The sequence below is a fragment of the Apium graveolens genome, chromosome 2 (assembly GCF_009905375.1).
Source record: "Apium graveolens cultivar Ventura chromosome 2, ASM990537v1, whole genome shotgun sequence".
Classification (NCBI taxonomy): domain Eukaryota; kingdom Viridiplantae; phylum Streptophyta; class Magnoliopsida; order Apiales; family Apiaceae; genus Apium; species Apium graveolens.
In genome coordinates, this window is record NC_133648.1 from 2,176,524 (window position 1) to 2,191,197 (window position 14,674).

Sequence of the window (14,674 nt, forward strand, 5' to 3'; positions counted from 1 at the left end):
CATCTATCTTACCCAGCCCACACCGCTCTGAAATTCAAATATAAAGGAGGGAAAACACAAAATTAAAAATTCATCAATTATATATCTCTCTCCTCCAATCTCATTTTCCCCCAAATTTGTATCGAGAGAGAGAGAGAGAGCGAGAGAGATAGAGAGAGAGAGAGAGATTAGAAAGAGAGAGAGAGAGCGAGAGAGAGAGAGAGAGAGACGAAATGGCTGAAAACGTGAGCCCTAATCCAAAGCAGAGAGCTCAGCTTCTCTCTCCTTCAAGTCCTTTCTTCTTAGCCTCAAACGATGACAAACTTGAACGCGCTCAAGCACGCGCCGCCGCACGTGCCGCTGCTACTCGTCGCAAAGCAACCGCTGCTGCCGCCGCCGCTCCTGAATCCACTCCGTGTCTCGATAAGGAACATATCCTCGATTTGTTCCACAATTGCATCAAACTCGCCAGTGAAAATGTCGGTTATTCCTATTTCCTATCTTTATTTGTTGATTTTCTCGAGATTGGAGAATTTTATTAATTTATCGAGATTATTAATTTATCCGGTTTATTTGTTATCTTTAGACCGATTATAAAATATTAATTTGTCGATGTTGTATGTTAATTTAATCGAGAACGGAGAATTTAATTAATTTATTTGGATTATCTATTATGTTGAGGACGAGAAAAAAAATTATTTTTTAAGGTTTTGTTGAATTATTGTTTCAATTGTGTTTAATTGTTGATTTGAAACAATTCGTGGTTACAGAAAATTAATCAGAAGAATACGTGGGAGCTGAGTTTGATTGATCATTTGTGCGATATAATCAAGGTCGATGCAGAAGATGATGTGGAGACTAATTTCCAAAAGGTACTAGTTTTAGTCGATTGAAATTGTGTGGATAGTTTGTTATTTGTATATGTCTTGTTTGCTTTAATATTGGTGACGGTTATGGAAACATAATTTGAACTTCCTTTCTGTAAAACTGTACAAGTACTTAGATAAGCTTTTAATTCAGAACTCCAACCTGTGATCAATATGTTAGGACAGACTTTAACTCATTAGTTGAAATACTTATAACAAGTTAATATCCAGGCCAGGGTCATGTAATTATTTGACTTAACTAGAGAATTGTATAATGCGGGAATGAGATGCTTTATCATATGCGATTCAGGTTAATTCACAAAAAAAAGAGACTAATATGAGTAACCATGATACAACCAATTGAAAATTATTAGCTTTTTGCTTGGTATTTCTTTCTAACAAAATGGTGCAGTCCATTTCTTAATGTGTGCCCCTCGGTAGTTAATTTTAATGAATACTTTACATGATTCAAGTTGGACTTGGAAGAGAAAGTACAGAGTTCCAAAACCTAGATGTAATGTATACAGATGTTACTTTGATCTTGGCATTCTGGTATGTGACGTATGTCTAGTACCATGACATGCTCATCCTCAATTTTGTTATTTATCTAATTTGCATTTTTGTAGGCAAGTTGCACTCTTGAAGCTGGAGTCAAAATATATTCGATGAGGGTAGATTCTGTTCATTCAGAGGCATATAAGGTCCTTGGAGGGATTAATCGAGTGGGTCAAGAAAATGAGGAAGGTTAGTTACCAAGTCATGCTAAAAGTCTAAATCTCAGTTTATCTGAATTGTTGGTTGGTAGAGTGGAAGGGAAGGGTTCAGGCTGAACTTGGTAGGTGTGAGACCCGGTGTGTGAGGTAGAGAGAGGGGGGGGGGAGGAATTGTGGGGTTATACGACATCTGTTAGGGAAGGGTATCGGGGACGGCTGACAAGTGCCAATTTTTTCGGTTTAATTTTTGTTATTAACTGATGAAAACAGTTATAAATTATAGTTATTTGCTGAATTTAATTGCTGTATGTGAGTATATTGTTATTTCGTATTTCTTTTGATGCTCTGTTATGCTAGATGGTACTGTGGAAGATTCAAATATCGATGGGCAAGAGGAAGACAATTCGAAAAAAGAAAAGGATCGAAAGGTCTGTTACTAAGTAATTCATAATTTCATATATTAGATTAACAAATGTACCATAACTAATATTGAGGTATTACTGCAGTTGTCACCTTTATCAACACTTGAATCTTCATTCGATGCGCTTAATGTGAAGAAATTTGATGGTAGCATTTATCTATATCGTATTTAAATAATATAATTTACTTAAAACCAACAATTAAAAGGGTTGCTTTGATTTTCTTTCTTTAGCTGCATTTGCTGTTGATCCTCTCTATCATCAAACATCTGCTCAGTTTGATGAAGGTGGGGCCAAGGGTCTCTTACTGAATAATCTGGGAGTGTATGGTGGCTGTCGGGTACTTTTTGATTCATCGGAAGTTCCAGCAAAGTGTTCGTCAGGCTCTAATCAGCATGATAAAGGAGCGATGATTGATATCTCTTTTGCCAAAGGTTTGTCATATCTAACAACATTTAATATTTGTTTTCTGTTTTTGGTTTTAGCTGGAAACTTAGAGGTGTTCTCGTCTTTAATTGATAGAATGCAGCGAAGAGATGTTTGTAAACATGTCAAAAAAATTTGAGATCTCACCTAGCCTGAGGGAAATAGTCAACCACTTTGATGATGATAATAAAAGGCCTCCAGATACATTTTCTTTTGGGACAAAACCGACAGAAGAAATGGATGAGCCTTACGACAATGGTGCTGAGTTCAATGCTGATACATTTGATAATGCGGGAACATGGGATGATAATCAGGATGACCAAACAAATTTGGCGTACGAGGGAACTTATGGTGATGACCCAATTATGCCAAGTCAATATGAGGTGCTAGGCCTTCTCTCGTTTTATTATTTCCTTGTAAATCTTTAAAAACAAGCACATTCTTTGATTTTATTTCGAATTGAATAATAAAGTTTTCTAATATGCTACAACTGATCTTTTACAGGTTAAAGAATCAACTGATTTTCATGAAAATGACACAGATGATAGATTTGGCGAAATTGATGACTATTTGTTTTTAAATCTGGGGTTCACTTCAAAGCTGAATGCCTGGGCAGGGCCTGATCATTGGAAGTTCCGGAAAGTTAAAGGTAAGCTTTCGTGAATTGGTTCCATAATTTTTCTTTTTTATCTGCTATTGATATTAATTAAGTTGCTTTAGCTATAGAAAATTAAATCAGTTACAAATTCACAATTTGCAGTTCCGCAGAATGTTTCGGAGGATAATGGATCACCAGTAATTACTAAGAAAACAAAGAATAAGAAGCAAACCACAGTTGATATTGATTTTTTAACATGCTTGGACAAAGATATGTCAGATATTTTCGCCCCTCCTAAAAATCCTAAAACTCTACTGTTGCCTACAAGCAAGGAACCTTGTAGTACAACCCTTCCAGAAGATTGTCACTATCAACCTGAGAATCTTGTGAAGCTATTTCTTCTGCCTAATGTGATGGTAATATGTGTTCCTTTTCCTTCTATAAAGATTCTTGACATTGCAGTTTGGTATTTCTTTTGTGGTTCTTGCAGATTTTCATTTTATGTTGCTTTTGTGCTTTTTGTAGTGCCTTGGAAGGAGTAGAAAGAAGTCCACAGGTAAAGTCACTGTCATGGTTAAAACTTTCTTTTATACTCCTTCAATGTATTTTGTTTACTTAATTTAATATTCACAAGTTGTGTTTGATGTTCAAAAGTGGTATTTCTTTGCTTTGAAGAAAGATGCTTCTGTTATGAAGTGTAATTCGTATTTAAAATATAGTTGCATTTTAATATGACATTATGAGTAAACTCCGTTGATCTAGATTACACTATCTGCAGATGAACATCCTCATTATTATACTGGCTTCTGAACCCATCTGCTATCTTCATTTTAAATTAGCAGATGAACTTGTATTATCTCTCTAAAAGGCTCACTGCTGTTCGAGTGAAAAAGCAGTACTAGACTATTGGGAAAAATTTAATATGTAGCCCTCAATTCTGTTTTTCTTTTCAGCTGAAATGAGTCATGAAGCGGATAATTACGATAACATGCAATCATGGAATTATGATACTGGGTTTGCTGACCATTTTGATGATGGAAATGATCGTAGTGATGGTGAAGAATCAAATACACTGGTCTCTCAGCCTCGTCAGGTTTGTTTACGTTATATTTTGATGATCCAAATTCCAATCTACCATTGCTTTAGCTATTAATCAATTGACATACGTTTCGTTTTCAACCAAACATCTACAAATATAGAAAGTATTATGTGGAAACACTCTAACTTTTTTCCTATGGATCTGAGATATCATTAGTGAGGAGTTCTACCTCTTCCCTTCGTTTAAACGAAACCTATTGTAACTTTAGTGCTTGGCAACAATTTACTCATTATACCTTTGCATTATTTTTCTTCGCTGTTAGTTAGTATACCCATGTATCCGTAGTAAAATGAAAGTTACACTAGTTCTTTCTAATAAAAACATATTATTACCCGAGTAACACAGGTCAATAAGATTGAAGTCCAGTATGACAGAAAGTCCAAACAAGTTGATGTTCAGGTACTAAAAGAAACTCTTTGGGGGTCTCTGCAAGAATCGCAAGTGCAGTCTGTTCAAGTAAGTTAATTTCTCTCGTTCTCGACTATTTTTCATATGTGACATCAAATTTTCTTATTCTAGTATAAGCTCCCTCGAAATAAAGAAATCTAACCGAACGGTATGCTATGTAAGTTTTATACTGAAGTGGAACATTTTAAGATTAAATTCTTAGGATGTTTAAAATTGAAAACACAGTACTGCAGCAATTTTGCTGATATGGCTTGTGATATTATGCTGCTTTCTGAACACAGTTTATTTAATTAGAGGTAGGTAAGTTAGATGTCAGTCCGTTGCTTCTAAATTCTGATATCTCCATGTTGCCATTGTCTTGTTTTTCCAATGTCAAGGAGCAGGGTGGAACAATATCTTTCAAGGATGCCTTGGCTGCATTTCCTGATGACTGCAAGGCAGCTGAATCCCTCAAAGACATCTCCCCGCACTTATGCTTTATATGTTTGCTGCACCTAGCAAATGAGCACGGACTGAGCATCCAAGGCCAGGAGAGTTTGGACGATTTGAGCATTCATCTTCCGCAACAGCAGTGATCTGTTTAAAGAAACAAGAATTAAAAGTTCACTGCACTCATCTTTTGATCTTGATGGATATTTCAGAATAGTATTTGGTTTCTTATATGATGTGTTAAACTTAACCTGTTGTGCAATAATATTTCAAATTACACAGAAGGTTGACCTTATTGTATGCCTCCTTTTGGCATGAAAATAATTTATATTGATAAACAGTTACCTTGTAATTTGAATTTATGGCGGGCAAAGGAGTCTGTAATGCTATTGCAGCTTGCTGATTGATCATTATGGTCGAATTATGTTTGATTAACTTTAAGATGGATTGTGAGTTATGTTTAATTATGGTCACTTTATGTTATGGTTGGTACTGTTGGTATTAACGGAAAATATTAGCTGTATTAAACATAACCTGCTATTCAAGAACGTAAAGCTAGAACATTCTATCCGAACTACAACTAACCAGCAATTTTCATCATGTTGACCTCAAGTCTGATTTGAGCTTCTGAAGTATATCATGAACAGCAATGCCAGTGCCCCTGATTTGCATATAGTTGAAACTGGAAGCCCGTATTTTCCTGTCCCGAACAATCCTTTGAAAAATGGCCAGAAGTATAGTACGACGAGTGAAGCACATATCTTCTCCCCTATTCCCACTCCATTACCACTGTCAACAGATGGCTGAAAGCCAAGCACTCCGACAATTAGAGCTGTCAAGTTCAGTAGCAAAATCGTGGTTCCAGGCACAAACAAAGGCGATTCATCAAACATGAAATTTCCAGACTTTGTGTTAGTCTCATCTTCATAATCTTGACTTTGTTCTTTTTTTGTTACTTCAAATACAGCTTGAGACAACCCTAACAGCTTCAGAATCACGCCTATTAATCCAAAGAGCCACGACGATGTGCAGGTGATTCTAGCCATTCGCTGGTTGTTCCACCATGCACGTACAGATTGTCTCATTATACAGTACTCATATAATGTGTAGGCTTTATAAACTACTACAAGTGTAACAGGTATAAGAAGAGCCAGCTCGTCCTGCTGCAGGTCACAAGAAAGATTATTACTGCTACTATTATTATCATTTTGATAATGCGCCTTCACTCAGAAAATGGATGACAGTGATTTATTATTACCTTGGGCAAGAAGTGTGAGTTGGTGATAATACAATATGCAGGGAGAAGAGTATAGACTAACTCAGGGATGCTCATTAAAGCCCAAGTCAAAAGCCACATGTAGGCCAGGCATTGCCTGAACTGGAGATTTCCATTAATGGTGACTAAAACTGGGCATTTAGAGGTGAACAATATTTCAAGCAGACCAGTTGACCATCTCTTCATTTGCGTCAAAAAGGAAGGCGCGTTATTTGGGGCGCAGCCCTTGAAGGAAGGTGGATTGGTGAAGCAAGACATGGATTTCCACCCTTTTCCCTGGATTGCGAGTCCTGTCAAGACATCTTCTGTTGATGATCCATACATCCAACCAACCTGAAGTTATAGTAGAAATTTAGTAAACAACAAAGTAAATTTAGTTTGGGAGTAGGACAGAAACTTATGTAGACAGAACTTAGCTATTTGACAAACCTTTGAGCCCCAGCAAGTCCCATATTCATAGTCACAGCCTGCAGCTTGGTTTGCAGCTTCAACGGAGCTCCAAAGACCGCCTTTTTCACCCTTTATGCTTCCTGATAATATTTGAGCTGATTTGATGAACTCTAAGGACTTTCCAAACTTCTTCTGCATGAACATGACATCCTCTTCTCCCAACACAGAGAGAGATGATAAGACAAATTCTCAGTATTCAGTTCAAGATAGATTAGCAACACAAAAAGAGAAAAAGAAGGCCAAGACAGCATATTACATTGATACATTTTGTTTAATAGATAGACCTTACAAGATATTATCTTGAAACTATAAAGTGAGAAAATCTGATGCATACCAGTGGTGGCGCTGTGATCAGGTGATAACCCGTAAATAACTTTTCTTCTGTGAAAACAATTAGTTCCAAAGTAAAAAGGTCCTTGAATTCCTGCCAATCCCTTTCCTACATACTGCACGGAATATTTTACAGATGACCAAGTACATTGACACTTAGAGTTCTAGTCCAAATGGTGCTGTGTAGTAATTTTTTTAAAAGAAATATACTTACTTCATTCATGACTACCATCTGATTTCCCAACGGGTCGTCTTTTAGACCATCATAGAAGCTTTGAGCAAACTGAACAAATGCGCAGTCTGTTTCATTCTTGACACCAAGCAGCATACACATGGCATGCAGAATCACTTGCGGATTATTCACATGCATATCACAATCTACGTTCATTATAAATGGTGCATTCGTCATCAGTCCTGAAACTCTCGTCTGTCCATCATATCCATCATTAGATAATCAATTTACCCTCTAATAGGCATGTATTTGGAAGGTGGTCACATACCAGAACATTCATAGCACCAGCTTTAAAATGATGTGGATGCTTTGGTTGCTTCTCTCGCGAGATGTAGACTAGGTGAGGCACAACGCTCTCCTCCATTATCACCTTCAGATTTAAACTGAATATTATTAGCCAAATTTCACTGAAAGTACAGACATAACATTGACAATATTATCTAGTTACTCAAAAGGAACAAAAAAAAACTAATTCAACCATACTGAAATATTGTGATCAGCAGGAGTATCTTACCTTTGTTATGGTTGGATGGTTCTTTCTGTCCATCTCTGTAAAAACTTCACAAGGAACAAATGTTTGTGACGCAATTTCAATCTTTTGACACAGCACTTCATACTTATCCTACAAAAGAATGCACTCAATCAGACATGGACAATTTTTGTACATATGCATAACTAACAATCACCTGATCTCAAATCTCTGGTCTGTAGTGTGGACTGATAATAATAGTAACAATAATAGAGAAGCTAACAAGTGACTAAAAATAGTTTTAAAACAGACCAAGTACTTGTATTATTATCAACATATATACATCATCCACGAGGGTCGACTGTTTTTCAATTATTACCTTGACTGATTCCCACTCCTGTTGAAACTCCAGAGGATGTTCTTCAGATGGTTCAGAGGACCTAGTAAAATATCGAAAAGGAGCTCTGACTTGAATCTCATATTTCTTACAAAAAGGAACCCAAATCTTGGCAAATTTGGAGGTTTCAACAAGAGAGTAATAAGTCAGAGGAGAAGCACCATCATCAGACAAATAACAAGCTAATTTCTGAGCTGGATAATCAACTGCTAACAACGATAGCACTGTGTTCATGGTCAGTATAGGTGACTCTAGTTCCACATCTGCAGTTGTAACAAACATGTCCACTGCTGGCAGTTCAGATGTCCTAAAATTAAATATCAACAAAGAACATCTTAATTTTTTATGATATAATGTAGTTAATTGCTTCCTTAATTGTTATATAAAAGCTAACAAAAAATTATCAAGCATGACATAAAAAAGGAATAAGTAAGAAGCGAAAACTAAAATGTCATGTAGAAGTCTCGTACTGAAATTGCAGCAAGAGATGCTTGGGATAAGATAGGCACTGAAACTGATTCCATTTGAGGTTAACACAGAGAATCCAATTGAAAGTGAAGGAGCACTCGCAAATGAAGGCGAGTAGGCCAGGGATGCCATGCGATTTCAGAGAGACAAGGTGATAGATAATAAGGGAAAGTAGAAGGAAGAGAACCAGGAGCTCGACCATCCTGAGCACCATCTTGGTTTGATGAATTTTATCGAAAAGTGGGAGAGAGTTGGCCATGGCAGAAAAGATGGAATTATACCTATCTTGTTTAATACCAGATATACTTTGGTTATATTAGTTCCTTATATATAGGTTTAAATGATCTCTATGTATTTGGGGGCACCAATCTATTTTACTGCAACATGGTCATTTTGTTTTACAGAAATGGCGTGCTTTAGGTACAAAACTGGACACGTACTTGTACAGATTCATGCTTAGGTTTTGGATTATCATCTAGCTGCATGGCATAATATATGTTTTTAGTTCTATGTTGAAAATACTCAACTGCAGATACTTAGACACTGACAGACACATGCCTTTAATGGGAGTCGAAACCTCAAACTCGTGTTATTAATAGGAGAGGACTCTTGTTACCAATATTAAAGAAATATCCAAGGTACAATGCAAGCGACAAGAAATAGATCAAATTTTCAATTTTTTTATTTACTCAGTCATTAAACATGGTTAAATTGCTAGCTTCTGTTTAGATACTAAACAAAGCACAGAAAGCATGATATCGATTGCAGTTACATCAACTTGTAAAACTATATTCCAGGCCATCGCAGGGGCAGCCACACTCACATTCCTTGAGTTTATTTTCTCAACCAATGAATCCAGCTACTGTAATAAGCCTAAGAATTTTCTTTGTACCTCAAGCCTCGACAGACCATTTGCAGAAGTGCGTGAACCCTAATGCCAATACTCCGGACTTGAAGATAGTTGCAGATGGAATTCCATATTTGCCTTTCCCAAACAACCCTTTGAAAAATATGGAAAAGTACAACACTACACATAAAGAACATATCATTTCTGCTACTCCGGCTTTACTCTCATCAAAATTGGCATGTCGAAAGCCTGCCAGTCCGACTGCCAAAGCTGTCAAGTTAACTAGCAAAATGGTGGTACCTGGTATGAAGATTGGAGATTCATTAAAAGTGAATTTTCCAGAATTTAAATTCTTCTGATCATCTCCATCATCATCTGTGGCTTGGCTCTTTTGTGTTACTTCAAAAGCCGTTTCAGATAAACCTATGAGCTTTAGAACCATGCTGAAACAGGCAAATAGCCATGATGACGTGCAATTTATTCTTGCCATTCGTTGGTTGTTCCACCAGGCACGGGCAGATAAACCAGTTCTAAGGTACTCCGATAGTGTGTACAGATTATAAATCATGAAAATTGCGATAGGGACAAGAATAGCTGGTTCATTCACCTGGAAAATTACAAATATGGGATATCTGAGTTAAATTTTGAATAAAGACTACAATGTATCAGATCAAAATAGATGTGAATTATTTTTTACCTTGGGCAAAAAGTGTGAGCGGGAAATTATACAATAGGCAGGCAGAAGAGAATACACCAACTCAGGAATGGAGCGTAAACCCCAAATCAGTATCCACATATAAGCTAGACATTGCCTGAACTGAAGATTCCCATAGATGGTAGAGATAACTGGACTTTTAAAGCTAAATAGAATTTCTAGAAGCCCGGTAGCCCATCTCTTGGTTTGGATCATTGTCGAGGGTCCACATGATGGAGCACATCCCAAAAACGCTGGAGGTTCTGGAGAACAATACAAAGATCTCCATCCTTTTTCATGGATTCCAAGTCCAGTGAGGATATCTTCGGTTGCAGATCCATATTTCCATCCAACCTGATATAACACATTGTCCCGTTAGGTTTGAGTCACACTATTGCAAGATGCTTGTTTTAAAATTTGCTCGCGTTTAGACAAACCATCAAATGTGTAAGCGTAGTTCCTATAATCTTGTTCTAGTTAGAATGGAAAAGAAAATGTGTTCTAGAAGGGAAAATTACCTCTGTTCCCCAGCAGGTACCCTGTTCATAGGCACAACCTGCAACAAGATTTGCAGCCTCCAGAGAGCTGGAAAGTCCACCCTGACTGTGACTACAAGGGGATGCTAATAAACTTTGCAGAGCTGATTCCTTCAATTTATTCGATTTCCCAAACCTTCTTTCCAAGTTCTCATCAGCAAGTTTTCCTAAAAATTGGAGATGAACATATGTAAATAACTACACGACTAATCATGTACATCTCGGAAACACAGCACAGAAATATGTAGTGATTGAATGAATCCTACCAGTGGTAGCTTTTTGAACGGGTGATAATCCGTAAATAACTTTTCTTCTATGGAAACAATTAGTTCCTCCATAGACAGGTCCTTGAATTCCCGCTATTCCTTGAATAAAGTACTATATAATTTACATAACAATCAGTTAATGTCCATCTATACAATAGTTGAAACAGGATAAATGTAGCTTTAGTTAACTGCATATGAAACCATTTACAATTTAAATGAGATGAACTAGGATAAAAATAGAATGCTACTGACTTTAAACAGGATGACCATTTGGTTTCCAAAAGGGTCGTCATCTAAGCCATCATAAAAACACTGAGGAAACTGCACAAAGCCACAATCCTTTTCATTTTCTACACCAAGAAACATGCACATTGCTTGGAGAATAACTTGCGGATTGTTCACGTGCATATCACAGTCGACGTTCAGAATGAAAGGTGCATTTGTCATCAATCCTGACACTCTTGTCTGTTCAGTAAAAAAATTGTAATATTATGTGAGTGCCTGTAATAGCTTATAAAATCAATAACTCAATATATAAGTCCAGATATAATTCATATATGTTGCTGTTATCGCTCAAAATTGTGTTTATATACCAGAACATTCATTGCGCCAGCTTTAAAATTATGTGGATGCTTTGGACGCTTCTCTCTTGAGATGTAGACTACGCGAGGAAGACCTTGTTCTTCATCAACTACTACCTGCAAAATGTCTAGTGAATATTCAGCTGCTAGCTAACAAACATATTTAAGTCCATAACAGAAAGTTCACTAGTACTGTACTAGAATCATGTATTGCTAAAATAAGTTGCTTAATTTACATAATTATGTAGCCTCAAAAGAGGTTTATCGACATAATTATGTTTTTTCTGTAGAATATTATGTATGCTTCGTATCATACAAACAAATAGAACCGGTAATTACCTTTAATAAGGGGGGATGATTCTTCTTGTCCACCTTTGAAAAAACTTCAGAAGGAACATAAGTTTGTGATGCATCTTCAATCTTTTGGCATAGCACGTCGTACTTATCCTATGAAAGAATGAAATCAGAAAATAGACTTATCATGCTCTTTGCAAATCTCTCTAGTCTAAGTTGTAAAAGTGTAGGTTAAATTGAGTTGCTACCTTGACTGTTTTCCATTCTTGTTGGAATTCTAAGGGATCATCTTCACATGGTTTGGAGCAGCTCGTAAAATATCTAAATGGAGCTCTGATACTAATATCGTACTTCTGACAGAAAGGAACCCAAGTCCTGGCAAATTTAGAGGTTTCAACCAGAGAATAGTATGTGAGAGGAGATGCACCATCGTCCGACAAGTAACAAGATAATTTGTGAGGCGGATAATCAACTGCCAACAGCGATAACACAGTGTTCATTGTCAGAATAGGCGGTTCTAGTTCAGCATCAGCAGTGGTAACAAACATGTCAACTGCTGGAAGCTCAGACACCCTACAATGTTAATCACACATAATTGAACTTATATTAAAATCATGTACTTAAAATGTATAAATATTATGCCCATTGTCATGAAATGGCAAATACTCCTTCCGTCCCAATTTATCTGTCTTGTTTGAATTTTGACGGTCAAATTGACTCAACTTTGACCATATATATAAACTCATTATTTTATTATTTTGAAAAACTGAAAAATACATATTAAAGTAGATTGAACATACTTTCTAATGATATAATTTTTATAAATATTTTCAATAATGTACTATATATAATCTTCAGTCAAAATTGGGTCAATTTGACCGCAAAAAGTCAAATAAGACGGATAATTTGGGACGGAGGGAGTATATCACAAACATGAATACATATTGTGTGCCTATGACCAGCGCAGCTGTATAAAAAACAAGTGTGCATTAGGAAAAGTAAAAACTAACAATTCTGAGAGTCGATCAGTATATTGTATATACTTGACTTGATTCCATTTGATGTTGATAACAAGAATCCAAGTGAACGCGAAGCAGGACTCACAAAGGAAGGCGAGAAGGGAAGGTATTTCGTGGCTTTTAAGAGAGATTACATGATAAGCAAGGAGAAAGATGAGAAGAAAAAGGATTAGAAGTTCCACTGCACGAGGAATGCTGTTCTTAAGATGAATTCTTTCGTACAGTGGTGCAGTGCTCTTATTGGCCATTGTTCGACTCTACTTAGACTTTCAAGGGGAACTGAAGTTAAGAGTGTTGAACCTGAAGCTGGAGGTAATGCAGTTTTATAGATAATAATTTGACTGTATGAGCAGTACAACTCATGTGGAAATAATGCAGCTTTGGCGCCTTCTAGAATACGTTTGGACTCAAATAAGTGAAGGTTATATATAGCCAAAAATGATTCCGGACCACTGTGAAGAGAGAGATTTGCAAGCATTTGTGGCCAAGGAAAGGTTAGGATATAAGGCTAGACATACATTATGAATTGAAATGAGGTAAGCAATGATGTCCGACTTTTCGAATGAGGACATACCATGTTGGGCTTGCTGAGCAGATCTAACTCCACATTAGTATGATATTGTCCGTTTTGAGTCGAGTCCGCACGGATTTGACTCTGCCACCTGATTATGTGATCTGCTCCCTTTAGACCCATACTAGAATTCTTCTGACTTTCTTACTCCCCCAGGCCCATACTGAAAGACCCACCTCCCTTTTTATTGAGCTCATACTGGGTACTCCATCTGCCTTCTCCTAGATCCATTCTGGAAGCCCAACTAAGATTGTTCTGGACCGTTACAACCTAAAACTCTGATATCACTTATTGGGCTTGTTGAGCATACCTAACTCCACATTAGTATACTATTGTCCGCTGTGGGTCGAGCACACATGAGTTTGTTCTTGGTTCACTCCCAAAAGACCTCATATCTAGCAAACTGCCCCTCCCACAAACGATCCGGGGCAATTCCTAACATACCACACATCATTCCAACAGACAATTAGCGCAAGACAGTTAAGTGCAGTGATCATAAAAAAGAAACTATACAATGATGCAATAATTCAATACAAAATGCATGTTCTAATCACAAATCATTTGGTGTCTACATTGAAGTAATCAATTAAAACTAGTTAAGTTGAATAATCAAGTAGAACTAACACAGTCATAGTAAAAGAAAATCGAATACTGACACATTCGTAGTAAACGCACAGCTCACACTACAACAAAACGGGGGCATTACAACGGTTTTTTTGTTCGGAAACCGTCGTAATTGAGCCAGTTACGACGGTTTTTTTCCGTCGTTTTTGCTCGAGTTAAAAGTTCGAGATTTCGCCACAAATTTGCATTGCGTCGTAAGTTAAAACACTGGGACCCACTTCTGGAGTTAAATAATAATAAAAACTTACGACGGAATATTGCATCATATGTCGGGAACTTCCGACAGAAATATCGTCGGATGTTATATGACGTGGGACCTACCGCTAATAAATTTGAGCATATATTACGACGAAATTATATGTCGTAAGTTTCTAACTTCCGACAATAAAAACGTCGTATTTGGTTTTTTAAAAAAATAAATTACGACGAAATATGTTAGGAAGTGCAGCAGCAATACTGTTTCGTTACCAATAAGAGAGAGTGAGACTGATGAATACGCAACAGAAGATAATCAATCAAAACATATGTGAATTACGTACAAGTACTCTGCAAAGCTATAAATATGTACCCACCTTGACAATGCAGATGAACATGTGAACTAATGAACTTCATAACTTGTTATGTACACGGCAGTACAGTCCTTCATAACTAAATTACACTGCAGAAAAATACAGTTTCTCCTT

The 14,674-nt window shown here is 36.8% G+C and overlaps 3 protein-coding genes across 6 annotated transcripts; 1 reads left to right on the top strand and 2 right to left on the bottom strand.

Moving 5' to 3' along the window:
* Positions 1-98: 98 nt before the first annotated feature.
* Positions 99-5,380, top strand: LOC141706679 (condensin complex subunit 2). 2 transcript variants are annotated; one of them, XM_074509470.1, is made up of 13 exons: positions 99-458; positions 750-851; positions 1,472-1,589; positions 1,916-1,986; positions 2,065-2,125; positions 2,211-2,411; positions 2,500-2,786; positions 2,908-3,052; positions 3,164-3,417; positions 3,527-3,557; positions 3,955-4,094; positions 4,446-4,556; positions 4,892-5,380. In XM_074509470.1, the coding sequence occupies exons 1-13, from the start codon at positions 213-215 to the stop codon at positions 5,081-5,083; spliced, it is 1,959 nt and encodes a 652-aa protein (XP_074365571.1). In that variant the 5' UTR covers positions 99-212; the 3' UTR covers positions 5,084-5,380. The 2 variants fall into 2 exon arrangements, with proteins under 2 accessions (XP_074365571.1, XP_074365570.1); XM_074509469.1 differs by having other exon boundaries at positions 101-458; positions 4,886-5,380.
* Positions 4,946-8,956, bottom strand: LOC141706678 (cellulose synthase-like protein H1). 2 transcript variants are annotated; one of them, XM_074509468.1, is made up of 10 exons: positions 8,562-8,956; positions 8,074-8,398; positions 7,740-7,847; positions 7,494-7,595; positions 7,208-7,420; positions 6,998-7,109; positions 6,643-6,815; positions 6,196-6,546; positions 5,523-6,097; positions 4,946-5,084 (listed from the first exon to the last, which is right to left on the bottom strand). In XM_074509468.1, the coding sequence occupies exons 1-9, from the start codon at positions 8,816-8,818 to the stop codon at positions 5,546-5,548; spliced, it is 2,193 nt and encodes a 730-aa protein (XP_074365569.1). In that variant the 5' UTR covers positions 8,819-8,956; the 3' UTR covers positions 4,946-5,084; positions 5,523-5,545. The 2 variants fall into 2 exon arrangements, with proteins under 2 accessions (XP_074365569.1, XP_074365568.1); XM_074509467.1 differs by having other exon boundaries at positions 5,523-6,100; positions 8,562-8,954.
* Positions 8,957-9,219: 263 nt separating this feature from the next.
* LOC141706681 (cellulose synthase-like protein H1) lies at positions 9,220-13,190 on the bottom strand. Of its 2 annotated transcripts, XM_074509472.1 has the most exons (10): positions 12,788-13,190; positions 12,026-12,350; positions 11,823-11,930; positions 11,496-11,600; positions 11,155-11,367; positions 10,903-11,014; positions 10,619-10,803; positions 10,104-10,454; positions 9,707-10,013; positions 9,220-9,586 (listed from the first exon to the last, which is right to left on the bottom strand). In XM_074509472.1, the coding sequence occupies exons 1-10, from the start codon at positions 13,042-13,044 to the stop codon at positions 9,453-9,455; spliced, it is 2,097 nt and encodes a 698-aa protein (XP_074365573.1). In that variant the 5' UTR covers positions 13,045-13,190; the 3' UTR covers positions 9,220-9,452. The 2 variants fall into 2 exon arrangements, with proteins under 2 accessions (XP_074365573.1, XP_074365572.1); XM_074509471.1 differs by having other exon boundaries at positions 9,220-10,013; positions 12,788-13,187.
* Between the last annotated feature and the right edge of the window lie 1,484 nt (positions 13,191-14,674).